At 41.5% G+C, this 20676-nt stretch overlaps 1 protein-coding gene across 11 annotated transcripts in view; it reads right to left on the bottom strand.

Annotated features, from left to right (window-relative positions):
• Window positions 1–20676, bottom strand: part of Khdrbs3 (KH RNA binding domain containing, signal transduction associated 3) — a 172200-nt gene that overhangs the window by 93189 nt on the left and 58335 nt on the right. For all 11 annotated transcript variants that reach the window (XR_013046421.1, XR_013046420.1, XR_013046423.1 and 8 more), the window contains exon 2: window positions 18573–18691. Coding sequence is in view for 6 of the 11 variants with exons in the window: in XM_042264735.2 (XP_042120669.1) it covers window positions 18573–18691 (119 nt within the window). In the remaining 5 variants the exon portion in view is untranslated. The remainder of the gene's footprint in view (window positions 1–18572; window positions 18692–20676) is intronic.

Raw genomic sequence — 20676 nt, 5'->3', positions numbered from 1 at the left:
GTTTGTTTAGGACAGTGACAGCAGTAAGTTCTCCTAGAGGGTCCATGACCTCACCAGCCATGGGTAACATCTGGGTAGGTTTACAGTAACAAGCACAAATTACTTCCTACCTGGTGGACCTCAAGTCTAAATAGATAGCTATTGATTACCCTGAAGATGTGTCACCACTTAAGCAGCAGAGATATCTTTCTGGCTTGTCAGCATCTTGATGCTCAGGTTTTACAGCTGGGTAGAACTATTGGTCATGTTTCTCCCTTGGCAGCTAGCATAGTAGCTCCTTCTGATACTGTGCAAGCCAGTCCTCACCTGGAGTAACTGGCTTCCAGGTGAGTTCTAACTCCAATCCTCCAAGTCCTCTGTCCACAGTGTGTGGTGTCTTCAGTAACAGGGTCTAATGTACAAGTTAAGTGATGTAATCATGAGCAATGGCAGAATTCTGTATTACTTCTGGAGTTTCTTAGACTCCCGTGACCAGCAACTAGAAGGGAGGTTTCCTTTGCCCGGCACTGGGGTTTTTGTTGTTAGTCTATGCCTCCTGGGGGAACACTGTCACCTCACCGTAACTCCATTGAAACTACACATATATGAATACACAAACACACTGTACGAAAGCATGCATACATGCATGTGTATATGTATGTACGCATGTAGTTTAAAGACTATAAAATGTCTCCTTATAGCTCCCCCCATGCACTTTTCAACTACTCTTAGTGTTATTTATCTCTCTTTTATAACTCCCCCTCTGTGTTACCCTCCCTTTGATCACCCACAATTAAGTCCCCTGACCCCAGTTTTCCCCTTTCCCCATTCACAGCATCCATGTCCCACTATTCTCCATCCTCATAGCCCTCGTCATGGTCCTTTTCTACTTTCCTGGCTTCTTTGGTTACTCCAGGTGACATCTCAAATCTAAACATTTGGAGCCAGATCCACAAGTCAGAGAGAACATGTAACATTTGTCTTTCTGGGACTGGGTCACCTTACTCAGTATAGCATGGTTTAGTTCAGCCCATTCACTTGCAGATTTCATGGTTACATTTTCCTTGACAGTGGAATAGAACTGCATTGTCTTTGTTCTACATCTTCATCATCCACTCATCCCTGCTGCAGCAGTCCCTTTCTGGGTCCCTGCAATGACTTTATAAACATAGTCTGTCTCACTGAATTCAGGGTTCAATTTTTAGTATGGCACTTATGTCTGCAAGAAGATAGTAAGAACTAATGCATCCCAGCATTCATTTCTCCATTAAGTCAAAATGTAATGAATAATTTTATTTATTCATCTGCATTAAAAAATGAAATTGCTATCATTTCTAGAAGCAATGATTTATCTCCAGATGCCAATTATACACCCCCACACCCCACACACAGGAAAAGTTCCACAACCACCAGGATGGCAAATGGACATCAGTGAGTGTTTCCCAACAGAGAGTGCATATGAGTTGCAATAACCATGATCTTCACTGAGGAAGACCAGCTGCCCTTCTATACATGTGATCTGAAACTGTTCCCTGGAGACAATCACAAGCAAACCTGAAGAACAAGTAGGGTTTCTGTTAAAAGGCTTCCCCTGTTTGGGTTCTCACCAAACAGTTGACTAGCCTACCTGGATGTTTCACTGACTCTAAGTCAACACTGAGGACTGACTGAATGCTCTGCTCTCAAAGTTTCAAAAGCATTCTTCTTCACAACCCCAAGGCCAGCAAGGGGCACCACCTCCTGCACCCCAGTGGCCACCTCCAGATTGACTTTCCAGAGGGTCCTGGCCAGGCCTTCTGTGTGCACTGTGCTATTTACAACACCTGTGCAGAGAGCATACTAACTGTTTAAGGCACCAATTAATTAAATGCTAGCAGTCTTACATAGGAATATGCTTAAGTCTGCCCATTTTTCTTCAGCCCTACATCACCAGCCACCTGCTGGCTATCTCCTCTCATACACAACTGCTGGAGGCCTTTTTCTACATCTCCTTTTATTTCCTTTTTTCCATCAACAGAGAGGGATCCTTTTGAAAGAGAAAGCTGACCATAGCAGGTCTCTGATTAGAACACAGTGGTACCCCTATTCTTTGAACCTATGTCCTATGTTTAGCATTCTCCTTCATAGACTCATCAATGCTGTAGCCACCATGCTTCAACACAGTCCATGCAGCTTGCCTGAGAGAGCTGGAGAGAAAGTTAAATGGAAAAAAATAGCTGTGCTTGCTGCAAATTATCTATCCCAGGAAACTCTAACCCCACAGCGTCCCTGGCACACACAGAATGCCACGATACTCAGGCGTCTGCGATAGCATGAGGGTATAATTCAGTCACTGAATTATAAAGACTGACATTTTCTTGAAGGATAATTCTGTTCCCAGAGCCCATAGGGAAGAAAGGAGAGACTCTTTAATCCACAATTCTCTGATGAACCGGGGACAAGGAGAAAGCAGTCACTCCTGAAATACCCAGAACCATCTAACCCGTCACTCACCTCCAGGAAGAAGAGCAAAATATTGTCTAAGTGCCGAGTGAGAAACAAAAGCAGCCCAGAGCCTGTTGCCAGTACTGAGGTCTGCTCAATGACAAGGGAGACACGCACATAGATGATGATATCTACTAAGAGACAGAGACAGACCAAAAACATGAATGGCCTCCGGGACAGTCGGGCATGAGCTAAGCTGTCTGCGAACCCCTTGTCTCAGTGAGAAGGCATGGGCACAGACAAAGCCGCAGATGCTAAGGAGTTTCTCAGACAGGAATCAGTAGGGGGACTGGAGAGGAGAAGGGAGTGAACAGAATTAGTGACTTTAGGAAAGAAAAGTGCAGGGAAGAGCAGAGGACAGACACATGCAGGCTGGAAATCACTTCCTCATTGTGTTTTGGTCACTGCCTAAAACTTTCCACATTAACATGAATATAACATTTTAGCAATGGCAAATACATGAAAGGAACAAACCTGGTGTCAATCCAATGCCTGTGCAGCCTAGGCCTTTCTTGGAGCTCTTTCACTGACTACCAGCCTCCTTCCACTTTTCTAGAAGCCTCTCTTGACCTGAAGCCACTCACTCCTGAATTTCTTGCTATACAAACCAAACTATTTGAAGACATTTCCTTGGACTCTTGGTACTGTAGAACATACTTTATTCAACTCTGAAATCTCCACACCCAGTCTCTTTCCTAACCCTCCATGCTCTGCCATAAACAAACTAACCCTAAAGTGAACAAAGTATTGGGACAGGAGGGGAAGCAGTAAAGTAATGACTTCAGGATCGGGAACCTGAGCACCTATCTATCTTCTGTTGTTTATGTTGGAAAGGCCACATCTGTATCAGTAAACCTGTAGAATAAAAACACTCTGGACAAGAAGTCAAAAAAGAACTTCAAAACACGAAGCTCCTGTCACTGGGGTTGATACCTGGAGGGAGGAGAGCAATTGCCTAGCATGTAAAAGGCCTTGGATCTGATCACTGACAACACAAAACAAACCAAATTTAAAAACGAAAAATGTGCTTCCCATGTTGGGTCCTCCAGTTCACTTTAAGCTGTTCCACAGTGTATCAAACAATGGCTTCCAGGCTGTGCCTTGCCTTGAGTGGCTCCACTGTGGATGCACATGCTGAGAGAACAACTCTACATCTTGCTTACACAGCAAACAACTTCCTTCTGCACAAAGCAAAACAACCCACAGTGCATACTGAATAGCTAGGGTATTCACACAAGTAAAGCATCACCACCTATAACTTACCATAGACCACCAGCAGTCACCAACACAAGGCCATATCAAAACCATATCAGAAAACACAAATCTGAACACACCTGACCAAGGATGGATGCAAGATCATGTAAGAGGAGGAAACCTTAGTATCTGACTTTTTTCATTTATGTTGAGAAAGCCACATCTTTCTGTACCTGTATTCAATCCTCTGGATCTACACAGAAGGAATGAACAGAGTTCCAACACACACACACACACACACACACACACACACACACACACACACACACACACACACACACACAATGTAATTAAAAAGACTTAAATAAAGGGCTGAAGAGATGGCTCAGTGGTTAAGAGCACTGGCTGGCTCTTCCAAAGGTCCTAAGTTCAATTCCCAACAATCACATGGTGGCTCACAACCATCTATAATAGGATGTAATGCCCTCTTCTGGCATGCAGGCATATATGTAGAGCACCCATATATTTAAAAAAATTAAAAAGACTTAAAGGCACACAGTATGATAGGCCTGTGCTAGGAGAACACAGGAGGAGCCATCCAAACACGCATCCTTCTCACCCTGTCCATTTTGTGCTCATCCTCAACACTGTTTCTCTGGTCCCCTGCAGACACTTGCCCTTGCATCCGTATCAGCTCTGCATTCGCCTTCAGCCACCGCGAGCCCTGTCTCTTCTTCAACAATCCCTCTGTCATTCTGCAACATCATTATACATCACTGCATACAATCTAAAGCCAGCATGAGGAATGAGCACTAGAATAAAGAGCTTAGGGTCCCCAGGGCCACACAGCTAAGCAGAAGCAGGGCCACTTGGTGAACTGTCGCTAACAACAGGGACCAACTCGTGAGCTCACTGACACTTGGCAGTCTCTGACGCCTTTCACTCACTGAACTCGCACTTGCTAGATCCGATGACCTTTGTTCCATCAGAGGTTTGGAAGTGGTGGTGGTGAGCCACTGGACATGGCTGCTGGGACCAGAACTCAGGAAGAACATCACACACTCCTATCCACTGCGTCATCTCTATAGCCGCAATACAACACTTTAAATGGAGCTAAACCATTTGATGCAACACACTTACACGGAATATGGTGGTTATGTTCTATTACAGATATTGAAACCTTTACCAAGGCATTATCTAAGTTAACTAAAGAAACAGTACAAGCATAGATGAGAATCAGTTCTTTCCTAGCCTTAATGACTTCACTGAGTAAATTGGGGAGAGAGCTCCATTTTACCATTACCTGGATCAACTCTGGTCCACTCAAATTATTGCAAACTTAACAGTGTTGGGCAATAGCCATCTTATGTATTTCCTCACAAGTTAGAGACTTACACAAGGAGGAAAGGTCAACTGGAGCCGTCTGCTGCTGCTGTAACAGAAGGTGTGAGACTGGGTGGTTTTCAAAGGATCACGGTTCTTTAGGCTGCCTTTGAAGGGGTCCCTTACTGCAGGCTAACACTGCCAGAACACAGAAGGCTGTCAAGCCACAGCATGCTGAGGAGGTAGCCCGTATAACAACCACCTCTCTTGGTGACTAATCCAGCGCAGAGAGCAAGAATTCACTCCCTGATAAAGATCTTATCTTTTTTTTTAAAGGCCCCACTACTTCCCAACACCCCCAGAAAGGCAATCCATTTTCCACATGGGTCTCAGAAGAGACAATCCACATTGAAACTGGGAGGCAGAAGATAGGGTGGCAATACTTGATGCAACGGCCATGTTCATGGGGGTAAGCAGATTCACTTCTGGGGTGCCCTACTCCCTTTGCTCATAAGCCAGTGCTGGCTGGAATCTGGGAACCACAGTCCTCACTGGCTTCCCTGATTGTCCTCTGGCTGTAGATACTGGACTTCACTTACAATAGTGGGATGGACGGCTGGTTTAGGGAAACAGACACTGTCCGTCAGTTCTTCAAGCCTAATCTGATTCGGTCCTGCCGATGCTATTAGCACAGGAAGCTGCATTTCAGGACAGACAAGCTTATGTGTGTTGATCTGGAGTCATTTGGCACAGTACAGTATGCTACACCATCACAGATGGAATTGAACGGGCAGCCACAATCAACCACGCAGACTTAACTGCTTCAAACACCATGGTGTTTTTAAGACTGGGAAGGTCTACCTGCTTACTTGCTTTGTTTGCTCGAGTTGAGAACAGGGCAGAAGTCTCTCTGTGATTCAAGGTCCTGTCTCACTCATCTTTGTTCCTCAACAACAACCTAGTATAAAATCTTGTTTACAGGAGGCAAGCAATGTTCATGCATACAAAATTGAGTGGAAAATATAAACCCAAATTAATACTCAAGTTCTATCAGTAACTACTAGGGCCTTAAGTACAACCAAACATAGAATAGGAACAGGAACAGATGAGAGGAACTAGGTTTCTGGAATATCAGTGCTAAAAGACCAAGAGTATCTTCTATCCAAGGACCTTATAAAATTTTAATGTGTATTTAAGATTCTTAAAATGAATATACATCCCAGGACAATATAAAACAATGGAGCTAACAGTATCAAGAAATGTTAACATATTCTCTAGAGATAAGGCTAAATTACATTAAAGAGCAAGAGGGTTTGGGTAATTTTTTAATGTTTGAACATCATACAAAGTACGCACTGAAAATGAATTAAAGAGCCCAGAAACTGATAGGTAAGGAGCAGGTGGAAGTAGGCCCACCGGTATATTTCACAGGGGTGGCCACCATCAACACCTCCTGTTCATCATCACTTTAGGCATGCCCAGGACCCAATACCCTCCATGTACGAAGGTTTACAAAAATGCACATTTGTGTCTTTAAAATGCCACTGCTGTACTACCATTGGTTGAAAAGTCAGTGGTAACAATGGGTGTGGGATAATTTCAACTGAGGAAACTGTTCTTATCACATTCCCACTGCACCTAGAACTCTCCAAATAACCTCCCACCGCTCCTTCAAATTTTGTCCCACTCCGTCTCTTACATTAATTCACCCTTGAGCCTGTATTATTTAATGAAATGAATGTTCTCCACTGCTAACATTATAAATTCTCTTAGACTTTGTAGAACCCACTTCGATTTTTCTATCTTTCCTACATAATGGCTTCTCAGTAAATACTTATGAAATTAAAGCTTATTTGCCCCTCAAATCTAATAGCACTGTTCAACAGTTTATGCCAATTTTCTTTGCTACCGAGATTATTATAACATATTTAAGCTGCCAATAAATGCTATTATTTAAATGTCTTAATGTTCCTCGCAAATATAACTATTATTGGTGGTAAAGTACAGCACTGCTCCATTGAGTGTGGCTTTTAACATGGGATTTGTAAATGGTAGAGAACCCAGTGTACTCAGACATTACCAAATCTTTGAAAAAAAATGAAGATCACAAGTAACTTCTCCAGATTATATGAGCAGGTGGCAAAGATGTGGACAGACGCGTGCAGGTGGCACACACTTTAGAGAGTCCTAACTTATACATCTCTCATCACCGTCTGATCAAAGCTGAATTTGCCAGTGGAAGATGTACGTAAGATAGCTAGGAAATGTTAATCCAGAAAATCAGAGATCACATCAGTCCACTTATAAAAAGGCGGGGGATTAATTGAAGGATTTAAAATCAAAGGCAAGAAACTGATATGGATAGAGGCTCTTACAACAGTGTGGGTGAGGATGACAGCATTCACAAAGTGTGACAAGAAAATACAGAGAGAAAGAGGAGGGGAGTCAAGGGAGGCAGTGACTGAGGGGTGAGTAGGACGGGGGTTAATGAAGTGGTAGCAAATGGGCAAAAATGATGCCTTGGTTTTCAGCACAGACACTCAAATAGACCGCAGTACTTGTTTACTGCAATGAAGAAAAAACAACAGGGAAAGATTTAAAACAGTCATGGGTACCTAACGAGTTCAGTTATGGCCACCAAGCCTGTCAACAGTGCAGGACGTTTGGAGAAGAACAGCAGATATGCTCAGAGCTGATGGACAGAAGAGCTGCATACAAGACAAAGTCACACCAGCTCCTAACACCAACTCTTCTTTCCACTCTGCAAACAAGCTTCTTAGCATACATACTGTAAGCACGTTGTGCTGTGCAGTTACGAAGTAACCACTTGTTTTCCCAATGTGGTAGAAGGGAAGCAAGTGATGCAGGTGTACTGCCTCTCCATCTCTCCATCTCCACCTGTGTCTCTGCCCTTTGGCCCCACAGTGTAAGCTGCTCTTTTCTGCTCTGCGACCGCAGCCCACCACGATGGATGGAAACCTTTGCCGCTGTGGCTCAAATCCTCATTCCCTACAGCCCTGTGCACTGGGTATTTCATCACAGCACTGCAAACTCTAATACAGATGCTGATGGATCAGCATGTTAACGAGAAGCCCCGGTCTGAACTTCACTGCACTAGCCACAACTACCAAGGTATAGAAATGACCAAAGTACCCAGAGAATTAAGGATTTAAAAAGTGAAATATGTACAGAATGGAACATGGTAAAGCATTAAAAAAAATCACATCACTGTGACAACATAGATGAACATAAAGAGATTTATATTAAATAAAACATGCCAGCTAGAGAGATAAAAATCCCATGATTTGTGTGGACTCTAAGAGAGGTTAGTACTTAAAAACTGGGTAGGGAAAAGGCAAGGAAGGGGAGATGCTGCTAACAAGTTTTGGTTAACCAGGAGGAATTAGTTTGTGTGATCCACTGTATAGCAAGGCAATATAATTACCAATGCATGTATCAAAATGTTAAAAAGGAGGCTATTACATGTTACAACGAAGAAATAACAATGTTGAAAGCGGTGGTCAATGCATGTGATCATAACACTGCATTCCCATGCATTTAAGAACCATACAGTATGACTGGGAGTCAAGAACCATGGAGCATTCACGCCTAGGGCTCATCATCAGGTCCAAAAACTTAAATTCACAAAAACTGCACTGCTGCCCACAAATGAACTAACTCCTAGTTAAAGTAATAGAGATAATTAACTACACATTACCATCTTATTTCTACAGGTAAACTGTCAGCTTTACACTTAAAATAATAGCTTCACATAAATCCTCAGAGGAAAAAGCTGTCTGTGAACATCTCAGCCTTTAATGTATTCCCACATCATATATTCCCCATGTAGAGAAACTAAACCAACAATTTCCATGGAGTAAACAACCCAATAGCTGGATCTGAAATTGTCTGTAATACGCGCCAACGGGGAAAGAAAGGAAAGAAGTCTGCCAACATTAAGATAGGAAGCTTACCTAAAACACAGAGCTCCTGGGAAAACAGCAACCACTTTGATTCCCAACACTCAATGCCACAGATTTTTTTAATCAGAATTTTTTTTACCACAAACAGTACAGTGAGCATGTTAGAATACCGAGAAATATTTAAAAACAGCCATCAAATTACTAAAATTAAAAGTAAGAATTTCCCATCTTTTTTGTGTCTCATTCTGGAGGCTCCATTAACCCAGTTGGCTGAGACCAAAATTGGTAATTTAAAAAAAATCTAGAAATAAACCATTCATATGTTTTAAGTAACTTCTGCAACAGCATAGTATTACAATCACTCAACTGTATTAATGTTGTTAATCTCTGACTGTGACTAACCTATGAGCTAAACATTCCCATAAGAATATGCATGTGTTTGCATAGGACAATAATAATAATCTATACAAGCTGAGTACTCTGTGATCTCAGCTTCCAGCAGAACATCTTGCCATGTATCTACCAAGCATGAGGAAGTCAACTGTGTAGACAGAGAACCATAACTCAACATTACAACTCCATCTTTTAACATGGTCCACAGCATCCCCTTCAACATGTGACTGCATGTGACATGCTTCCTCTAAGACACTTCAAAAGGTACTCTAGTCTAGAAGAGTATAGAGTTCCACCAGCTTAAGTAAATCCTACACTCTCCTCCTTAACCAATTCCTTCATGTCTTCTATTCAAATCTGCCTATCTTATTGAAATAATCTTCCTCACCAAATGAAATAGCTTGTAATTTCCTTAATGCTTCTGACCTACATAGCATGCCCTAGTATCAGGGGGAAACCCCAAATGTCAACCTGTCTTACTTGTTATCCTGACATGGCTGACATCTGCAAGAGTTGACCTCCTCAAAGTAGCATTCTTTAAATGTGTCAAAATGGCCCTCTTGTCTTTCTAAAGCCAGGTGTATTCTAAGCATTAACTAGTCACCTGTGTTTCCCAATCAAATGAGTTTGAAACCAATAACTGAGTCACTGTAGTTTTCCCATAACAAACCCAATTTAGAAAAGACCCTCAAATGTCAGGCATAAGACCAGTCACCAGGAGAAAATAATTCAGTAAGTTTAAGGCTCTTTATTAACTAGAGTTCCACACCCAACAGTTCTCTCTTGCTGCAGAAGCTCAAAGCCTACAGCCTGCATCAACTCCATAAGGAACTGTACTGTCCCTACAGCTACTCCCACAGGACAGTCCTCCACTCTCCTCCAGTTGACAGCTGACCGGCACCAGCACAGGAGCTTCTGTAGCTCATACACATATTCATACAACGCTGCTTGAAGGTGGTTGCTAGCTAAGGCTGACTGGTGAGTTCCAGCCTGCCCCGGACACTATAAACAATTGACTGTGCTCGAATCTGTTATTTACAGAAATCACATGCCTTCCTATCTCATCAAAGCTGATACTGAACAGGAGTAGTTGAGATTTGGAGATGCTCTATTCATGTACTACTCCACACAAGAACTCATATACAATGAAGTATCAATTTCAGGGTAATTATCATGTGCCTGAATATTATTAAAAGGAGCTGCTGTGTCTACTAATCATTCTATCCATTCCATGTGCCGCCTTTGCTTAATAATGTGTCTGTCCAGGCCGGGCAGTGGTGGCGCACGCCTTTAATCCCAGCACTGGGGAGGTAGAGCCAGTAGATCTCTGTGAGTTTGAGGCCAGTATGGTCTACAGAACGAGATCCAGGACAGGCACCAAAACTACACAGAGAAACCCTGTCTCAAAAAATGAAAAAAAAAAGTCTGTCCATACTTTCTATTTATATAAAAATGTATCTGCCCCTTAAAGAAGAAATAAAACATTTTCTCAATGAGGAAATAAAAACTTTCCTTAAAGAGGAAATGAAAAACTACCTTAAAGAGGAAATAAAAACTTTCCTTAAAGTGGAAATGAAAAACTCTCTTAAAGAGGAAGTAAAAACTTCCCTTAAAGAGGAAATGAAAAACTCCATTAAAGAGGAAATAAAAAACTCCCTTAAAGAAATGGAAGAAAAAACGAACAAAAAATGGGAAGAAATCAAATCAAGCCAAGAAAAAGCAATTAAACAGATGAAAGAAACATTCCAAGATCTGAAAAATGAATTTGAGACAATAAAGAAAACACATGCTGAGGGAATGCTGGAAATAGAAATCCTGATAAAACGAACAGGAACTACAGAAACAAGCATAACCAACCGATTGCAAGAGATGGAACAGAGAATCTCTGACACTGAAGACACAAAAGAGAAAATAGATTCGTCAGTCAAAGAAAACACTAAAGACAAAAAAGTCGTAACACAAAACATCCAGGAAATATGGGACACCATGAAAAGACCAAACCTAAGAATAATAGGGATAGAAGAAGGAGAAGAATACCAACTCAAAGGCACAGAAAATATATTCAACAAAATCATAGAAGAAAACTTTCCTAACCTAAAGAAAGAAAAACCTATGAAGATACAAGAAGCTTACAGAACACCGAATAGGCTGGATCCAAAAAAAAAGTCCCCTCGCCACATAATAATCAAAACACTAAACACACAGAACAAAGAAAAAATATTAAGAGCCGCAAAGGAAAAAGACCAAGTAACATATAAAGGTAAACCCATCAGAATAACACCAGACTACTCAATAGAGACTATGAAAGCTAGAAGATCATGGACAAATCTCATGCAGACACTAAGAGACAACGGATGCCAACCCAGACTATTATACCCAGCAAAACTCTTAATCACCATAGGCGGAGTAAACAAAATATTCCAGGATAAAACCAGATTTAATCAATACCTGTCTACAAACCTAGCCCTACAGAAAGCACTAGAAGGGAAAATTCAACCCAAAGAAGCTAAACACATCCATGAAAAATCAAGCAATAGATAATCCCACACCAACATACACCACAGAAGAAACAAGCTGGTGTAGCTATCCTAATATCTAGAGAAAAAGGATGTTTCAAAAGAGAAGAAGTCTTGTGGCAATGCCTCAGTGGTCCAGGTAACTACCAGAACTCGGAAAAGTTGGTTGAACTTGGGATTGACTGGGAGGCCAAAGATTTAAAAAGCAGAAGATTCTCTCAAGACACAAGTTGTGTGATAATAGTGTGTTTTGTGTGTGTGAATGAGAATTTGTAAATGTTGAATTCTAGGCTTCGACAATCATTGTCAGTGCAGATTAAGTTGCAAGTATTTATGCTTTAAAACTTAAATTATAAAGCTAGTTACGTCTTTCTAACAACTAGTTTTAATGTTTATGAGTATATTTTATCTACATTACCTTTTCAGGATGTTGAGAAAGATGCATCACAAGCACAGGCTGGAGGCTGGGGGCTAGATGGTTTTGAGGAAGAGGTTTTGGTGGACTCTTTCATAGAGCAAAGGGAAGCAATGCCTTCTGGGAAATGAGCTAAGTTTTAATCTAGTCTTTAAGATTAGAAGTCAAAAACAAAAATATTAAGGAAAGGAAAACCTAATTGATCTTTGAAGTATTGTTATGTGGAATTGAGTAGGACTTTTGAGGCCTTTCTTCCAGAAAACAAGGACTTGGTTGTCAGGCCTATATTAGGCCTAAACCTTGGTGCCATGTAGTTGTACTTAAATCATTTCAATGGAAAGTGTCTTAGTGATTGGAACTTCTAGTGTAGTTTGGAGTTCTTCCACTTGAAAAATGTGATATTTGCATGGGATTGTTTGAATCTTGTTTTCTAGTCCCTCCCCATCACCACCCTCATAGTCTGAAGGTAGATTTTTCTCTTGATAAAGGAACAAAAAAGGTGAACATCTTGTTTGTAAATAGGTACCTAGTAACTAGTGGTAAACTTGAAATGGTAGAATTCTTTAAAGCCTAATTCTAGGTAGCCTTAAGAAAATGTATCTTAATTATTTTTGAACCTGTATTCACCTTGTTTTTTTCAAATATTTTAAGTTATATTTTCTTTTTCAGAGCAGCTTCTTATTTGGAGCTACTTTTTTTTTTTTTAATTGAGGCGTAATTCATAAAAGGGTATATTGTTTTGATGAGACTTTTTACAACTGTGGCTGGATGTCTTTCTTTAGTCTTCCAAGAAGGGCCATTTTACTTTTTTAGAGTTACTTTTTAAAGTCATAAGGTCAACAACTTGGACTACTATGCATGTAAGTGCTAATGCAAATTAAAGCCCAAGTTGACCTCCAGCAGCAGTTCATTCTATGTTGACAGTGAGAGAACACTTTACCTGTTAGGATACTGTGGACTGAAATGCTGAAGAAACCCCTCCCCCTATTTTGTTTTTTGCAAAAATCAAGGTATATTCTAGGGTTTCCTGGTTGACCTCAACAGATAAACTGAGATGATAGTCTTAGTTCAGAAATGATCTGAATGTAGATTTACAGTCTACGTGTACAGCTGGCTAAGTGAGATCGCTTTCACAGTTCTGAATGTATCCCATTGGCTCCCCATTAGTCACTGAACTCTTAAAACTGGTATTGTAACATTATCACAATGTTTTGCGCCAATTTTATAAACTTTATAGTGCAATATGTGTTCCTTTTCTGAGGCAAACGAAAGGTATATTTCTCAAGGTTCTGCTGCTATCAACAGCGTTGATGGAGGATTTTTTATACATTTGTAATAGATAGAAATAAACCAGAAAAAAAGAAGAAAAAAAAGGGGTGGAGGAAAAGGTGAACACTGCAAGAATACTCAAAAGGGCTGAGAGTTGCAAACGCCAAGAATGGCTTTGCATAGTAAATGGAATAGAACAGCTCTGAACTATAGCTTACTTTTCCTGGTTTGGTCTGACAGAATGATTGAATGCTTTTGTACAAAAATCAGAGCCTTAAAAACAAGGATTTGGTGAGATTGTAAAATGGTGTGCCACTTTGGCAAAACAGTCTGGTGGTTGGTCAAAATGCAAAACATTGTTACTCTGTTACTCAACAATTCTACCCTTAGGAATATATCCTCAAACTACTGAAAATGTGCACCTATGAAACACGTACATGAAGGTTTACAGCAGTGTGTTGCTAATAGTAAAAAAGTTAAAACAACTCAAATAGCTATCAAATACTGGAGAGAAATAAAATGTGGCTTATTCATACAATAGAATATTATTAAGACATAAAAATGAATGAGAAACTGACAGATTAAATGACTTTGGTGAACCTTCATAATTTCATTTGTAGATCTTTCCATTTCTAATTTATAAATATATTTGGGGTTATAAATTATAAATGTACTGCCTCCTGTCAACATTGTATACTTCTATTTGATGATTTCTGTGTCAAACATTATATGGAAATGTTTCCAAGTATTTTCTGTATTAACTGTGAATGAATAGAACAAAATAAATTGCCTGTGATGGGAAAAAAAAATGTATCTGCCCAAGTCTGTGAGTAAAGCTGGTCACAATCTGATACCTACAGGAGTCAACCATAAACTGTCCAAGTCTGAACAAACTATCAAAGCCAACGATTGTGAGCCCAGGAAAGTTACAGAAAATAGGCACATTCTAAAGGAAGAAGCCCAAAAGGGTTAGAACAGAAGATCTGCCAAGATCACAGGCTGCCTGTAACTATATACTCTGCCATTAGATGCAAAGTCAAGCAAAGGAGAGAGCTCAACTCTTATTAATAGTTTGCACTCTGAATATAATCTAGTTAATTAGCTACTTACAAGGCATCAGTGTCCTTCAGAGAAGCAGAACAGAACTGAGACTTGCCAGAGTGTACATTTATAATGTCCAGATTACAACTGAAAATTACTCAACACGACAGACAACACAACTCTTCATCAAGATAAGAGAATGCTAGCCTAATACAAGGAGATGACCAGGACTTCAGCACTAAATGCCCAAGAGTTTCGAGCACCTGCTTGAACTGCTCTCGATGGCATAAAGGGAGGTAACACCTGTGGGGCTGGAGACCTGACTGTGATCCCCAGAAACCAGGGAAAGCTGGGTGCAGCAGCATCCCTCTGCAATCCCCAGAGATAGAGAGATCTGACTGTGATCCCCAGAAGCCGGGGAAAGCTGGGTGCAGCGATGGGAAACAGAGACAGAAGAATCCCCAGCAGCTTGTGGGCCAGCTAGCTGGAGTAAGCAGCTGGGACCAACCACAAGAGCCAGCCTATCTCAAACAAGGTCAAAGGCCAGGACCCACACCCAAGCTTGTTCTCTGAAATCCACACACACTGTGGTGCACTCACACATCCATCAAGAGCCCCCATCTTACACAGACACACAGACACAGACACACACACACACACACACACACACACACACACACACACACACACACACCAGAAAAACATGCAAATAACACTTGGAGTAAATGCAGCAAACAAAACAAACAAGAAAAAAGTATGACCCTTTCACAGGGGTCACCTAAGACACAAACATTTACATTATGATTCATAACAGTAACAAAATTACAGTTATGAAGTAGTAACAAAATAATTTTGCAGTTGGAAGTCACCACAACATGAAGAGCTGTATTAAAGGGTTGCAGTGTCAGGAAGGCTGAGAACCACTGCTCTAGGTTGGGGTCACCACACACGAGGAACTGTATTAAGAGGTCACGGCATTAGGAAGGGTGAGAACCACTCACTGCATTAGATCTAAGTTTTGACCAATCAGAAGTCTAAACAAAAGCATATAGACTACCTTGCATTTTAAAGGCTAATATTTTTCTTCTAAGACTGTCTTAATCTGCTTATTAAATAACCTTCCTGAGTTATAAAAATGGAGCACAACACTTGTGACAACATTAGGTAACAGGAACATCTGACTTCTGTCCAGATTCTACCCAAACATCAGGGGCAGGTTTGCTAAGCAGAGGGTGAATGGGGGAGAAGCAACTATGTGAAACCTAAAAACTCCTATTCGTTTATTCTTAAATCTTTCTTGACTGGAAGTAAAGCCATGATGGGAGATAATAGAATCATACACTTTTCTTCTTTTGGGGAAGCGGAGGGCTCCTACACGCACCACCTGTGTTCAGTATTATACCAGAAATATGAGAGGCCTGGATGTTGTGAAGGAAGAAGTAAAGCTGCATATGCAGGTAGCATGATAATATAACAAATCCTAACAGAACAACTTAATAAAACCAGTCATTTAGCAAAAGAAAGAAAAAACAGCTAATAAGGTTAACAAATGCTGTGTTAGAAGCTAGAAGACAAATAGTTGGCAACATCCGATTTCTGATAGTGAATAATCATGAATTTCAGACAGACAATACACTAGGAAAGTTAAGCAATGTTGTTGAGAGGAATCTGAGCATGTCTATATAAAGGGATAGCCAAATCACATTCCGATACAGAAGAGTTAGAGCTGGGAAGAGGGCACAGTCCCCAGAACCGTCAACAGACACAACACAAATGCAGCCAGAACACAGCAGGTCGTTGTGTACAAATCCATGAGCGAATTCACAAATTTATGTGGAATTGTAAAAGATCCAGAATATGTAAGTAATCCAGAAAAGAAGATCAAAGCTGAAGCAATTTTAAATTCACGTCTCTCCATAAAAAGCTGCAGTAAACAAGACCGTGGTCCTGGCATAAGGATCCATAAATACATCAATGGAGCAGAACAAAGACTCAGAAATAAACCTCACTTCCATAGCCATTTGATTTCCATCAAAGGTGCTAAATCAATCCATAGACAGAAAGCATCAAATCCCGAAGAGAAAAGCAAATACTCTCACAGGGGAAAACAAGCTTGACTTCTGCCTCATTCCCTCTTCTGTTGCTATAACAAAATACCTGAACAGAGGGCACTTACAATGAATGGAAGTTTATTGGCTAATAGTTCTGTAGGCTGAGACATCGAAGAGCAGAGTACCAGAAATTGCAACTGTGTATGTGTGTGTTACTTTTTATCGGTCCTTCACACACACCCTTTCCCTACCCATCCATCTTTGTGTCTCCCACTCTCCTGCCCCCGACATTTTTTTTTAAAGCCTTCAAGACCAATTCATGCTCCCCACATATCCTTGGTTGCGTGGCTCTCCCCTGGAGAGTGGTCAACTTACCATCTGAGGGCCTTCCTGCTCCTGTACAACATGGATACAAATATCACATGGAGAGAGCAAGCGCAGTCGTTTGGGTCTCTCCCTCCTTCTTTCTCTTTTTATTTTATTATGTGGATGAGTCAGGTGCCCATGGTTGTCTGGGCAGAAAGTAGTATCTGTTGTCTTCCTAGGTTGCTTTCCCCTTAGTTTTTCAGACAGGCTTTCTTAGGGGACCCACAGCTCATGATTTTGGCTAGAGTGGCTGGCTTCCTGCACCCACTGCTGAAGTTACAAAGCAAACTGATACAGCCAGCCTTTATACGGAGACTGAACTCCAGGCCTCGTGCCTGAGCAACAAACATGTTACCCACTGAGTTGTCTCCCCAGTCTCTCTCTATCTGTTTGTATAAGCTACTAATGCCATCAAAGTGGCCCCACCTTCATGAACTGTCTAATCCTAGTACCTTCCAAAGGTCCCACCTCCAAACATGATTGACAGTCAAGTCCAGGGTTACATTTCCAACACAGGGATTGCTGAAGGACACAGGAAACCCACAGCAAACCTCTAAGTTACACAATTTACAAAACTCATTGGAGATGCAACACAACCCTTAATGTGAAAACTAAAATGATAATAAAAGACTTGTACTTAGGGCCCATAAACAGCTCCTATCAGTCAGTCATCACAACACATGCAGCCAACAGATAAACGGGTCAACATGTGCCCTTCACAACAGCAGGCACAAAAAACACAGAGCTGCCGGGCGTTGGTGGCGCACGCCTTTAATCCCAGCACTCGGGAGGCAGAGGCAGGCGGATCTTTGTGAGTTCGAGGCCAGCCTGGGCTACCAAGTGAGTTCCAGGAAAGGCGCAAAGCTACACAGAGAAACCCTGTCTCGAAAAAACAAAAAAAAAAAAAAAAAAAACACAGAGCTGGTAGTCATCAGAACACAAGAGCAACATAACAAGAGAATGAATGAGAACAACAAAACCCCACTAGTGCGACATACTGCAGATGTGGCACACGCAGGCACAATCCAAACGCTTTACCTATGGATGCCTCACACTGTACAACTACTTTGGGAGAAAGAACTGGAATTCTTTGAAAAATTGAACATCGCTCCAATTCAATACTTGGTATTGAATTTGCCAGACAAATGAAAATGCATTCAGAAAACGACTCGTAATAAAATACTCCTGCAATGTAATATATAATGACATCAAACTGAATACTATCTAAACTAGCTCCAGTACTGTAGGTAAGGATTATCACTCTGCAACACAAAGAAATGAACAATGGTATAAACAACAGTATGCCTGAACCACATACATCACCTGAGAGAAAGTGTGAACCAACAGGTATTTATGCATGCATTCACATAAACAATTTTAGTTCTAAACCACTCAATTTCGTGTTTTAAATGAGGAAGCTGAAGAGAAGGCTAGTATGCACATGGCTAGTATGACATGATTAGACAATTTACACTGAAGTCAAACAAGAAAATCAAATCACTAAGTTCACTAAAAAGTTTTAATTAGCTCCAAATGTATGTGAAACCCGAAGAGCCTCTAACTCGAGCGTCAGCTCCCTGGGGATCAGGCTAACAGCAGCCCACAGTTCCGGTCTTACCTTGGGAAATTGCTTTACAGGAATCAACACTTTCTGTCCCAGCTTCATGTTCTTATTTATCACCACATCAATGTACTTCTCTTCATCCTTGCCTTCTCCTTTTTGAAACTTTTCTATTTCTGTGGAGGCAAAAAGACACCCATGAAACACATGAGCCAGAACTGAGGTGTGGAGTCTGGCTGCCCCACTGTGGAAGGACAGCAAATGCTGAAATGAGGACTGTTACATGGACATAATTTTCTCAAGTAGTGACACATCTCCCATTTTACCAATGAAATCTTCATAAATGAAAAAGGTACAAACTGTGGCTCTCAAAGCAGCCCTTGGCTATATGTGCTCATGAAGGCAAAAATGGACAAACACAAACTTAAACAATTGAACAAAAAGTCAATAACTAAGCCCCCTGGGGACTCCCATGTCCCGTTCTCGGCTCAGCATTAGACAGCAGTACCAGTGCCCTAACCACCGCTCTTGGGGCATTCTAAAGCTTGTACTGTCCAGCAATGGCTCCAAGACATGAACTGGAAGAATAAGGGGGCATGAGAGGGGTTGAAGGGAGGAGAGAGAAAGTGGACAATTATCTAATTGTATTTTTATATTAATTTGTTTGTAATTTTTAAAAATTGGCTCTAAGTTGACTTGGAAAACTTAGATGACCCTCCGTCAGCCGGCTCCCCAACTGCTGCCATCTCCTCATACAGCACTGGCCACTGTAAGTGTCTTCTGCAATGAGTCCCAACTCCCATTCCCCATGGAATGAGCTCATCTTCTTCAAGGTTCGTTCTTCTAAAACTCACTGATTCTCCGTCCTCGGGGAAGTAGCAGGAACAGGGAAATCAATCCCTCCTAGCTTGATCCTCACAGAGCACACAGGGACAGCTATTACTTTAAGTGGGAAAAATGGAGGCAGCATCTCTCCGGAAGTTTCTATAATGTAAAGCCTACTTCTACAGACACCTGCTGCCCAGCACTGCCACATGCAGGGTTCAGGAACCAGAAAGAGCAGACTTCTCCACTCTCGTTGTGTACCGTCTACAGCACTTGGTTGTGTACAAGAGGCACAGGTGCTTCCAGAGCAAGTACTGTGGACTTTCACCCCCAAAAACTGCCGAGACACAAGGCTGGGGGCAGGGAGAGAGAGAGGAAGAACTGGGGGTGACATGCGTGCACAAAGGGGGACAAACTGCATACATCATTCTGCCTGTTTCTCTTTCTCTCTCTCTCTCTCTCTCTCTCTCTCTCTCTCTCTCTCTCTCTCTCTCTCTCTCTCTCTCTCTCTCTCTCGGTTGAAGGGTCCAGGAATATAGAAATATAAAATTACAAGCTTAAGAGATGAAAACCGACAGTCATCAGCTCTAAGGGTTAATGCTAACAGTGACTGCTTTACAGCCAGCTCCTCTGTCAACAGCCAGGGGTGAACTCTTCAGTCCCTTGACTTTTATAGCCAACAACTGCCCGGGCCAAAGCTAACTTTTAATAGTTGTTTCTACGTGACTCCTAGCATGCAGCTGTGCCTAATGCCTTCCCCCTTGTTATAAGTAGGGGTTCATAACCCCCCTCCAACTGCTACAGCCTTAACTCCAACTCTGGCTGTGGTCTCAGCTAGCTGATAAGCTTTTGTGGCCCATGGTGATATTTTTTTTCTTTTCTTTCTTTCTTTTTTTTTTTTTTTTTTTTTTTTCTTTTCTGGAATAGAGTTTGCTTCTGGTTGAATAGACTTTGGTGGTCTGTCCCCCATGATTGCAAGACTCTGGACCCAATAGTGTGTCTCTGTCTGTCTCTGTATATGTGTCTCTGTCTCTATCTCTGCAGGTGCAGTGGGTGGGGTGTGCACGTCCCCACTCTCACTCCATCTCCAGAACAGATCACTGGGAAGCTGGCTGGCATTAGAGGTCTCATGGTGCCAGGAAACATTGCAACAGGAAGTAGAGTGGCGGGGAAGGTAATGGAGAAAGGAAAGAATCTGAAGATGTGAAACATTCAGGCATTTCCCATAAATCAACACCGAGCTGGAAAATTTCAGAATCAATGGTGTGATAAATTAATAATCTTATTCTTCAATAAAAAGCACTGGGTCCTTTGGAGTAACCCAGAGGAAGGGTGT

This window comes from Peromyscus maniculatus, chromosome 20 (genome assembly GCF_049852395.1).
Source record: "Peromyscus maniculatus bairdii isolate BWxNUB_F1_BW_parent chromosome 20, HU_Pman_BW_mat_3.1, whole genome shotgun sequence".
In the NCBI taxonomy this organism is placed as follows: Eukaryota; Metazoa; Chordata; class Mammalia; order Rodentia; family Cricetidae; genus Peromyscus; species Peromyscus maniculatus.
This window is presented reverse-complemented; position numbering and strand designations above follow the sequence as displayed.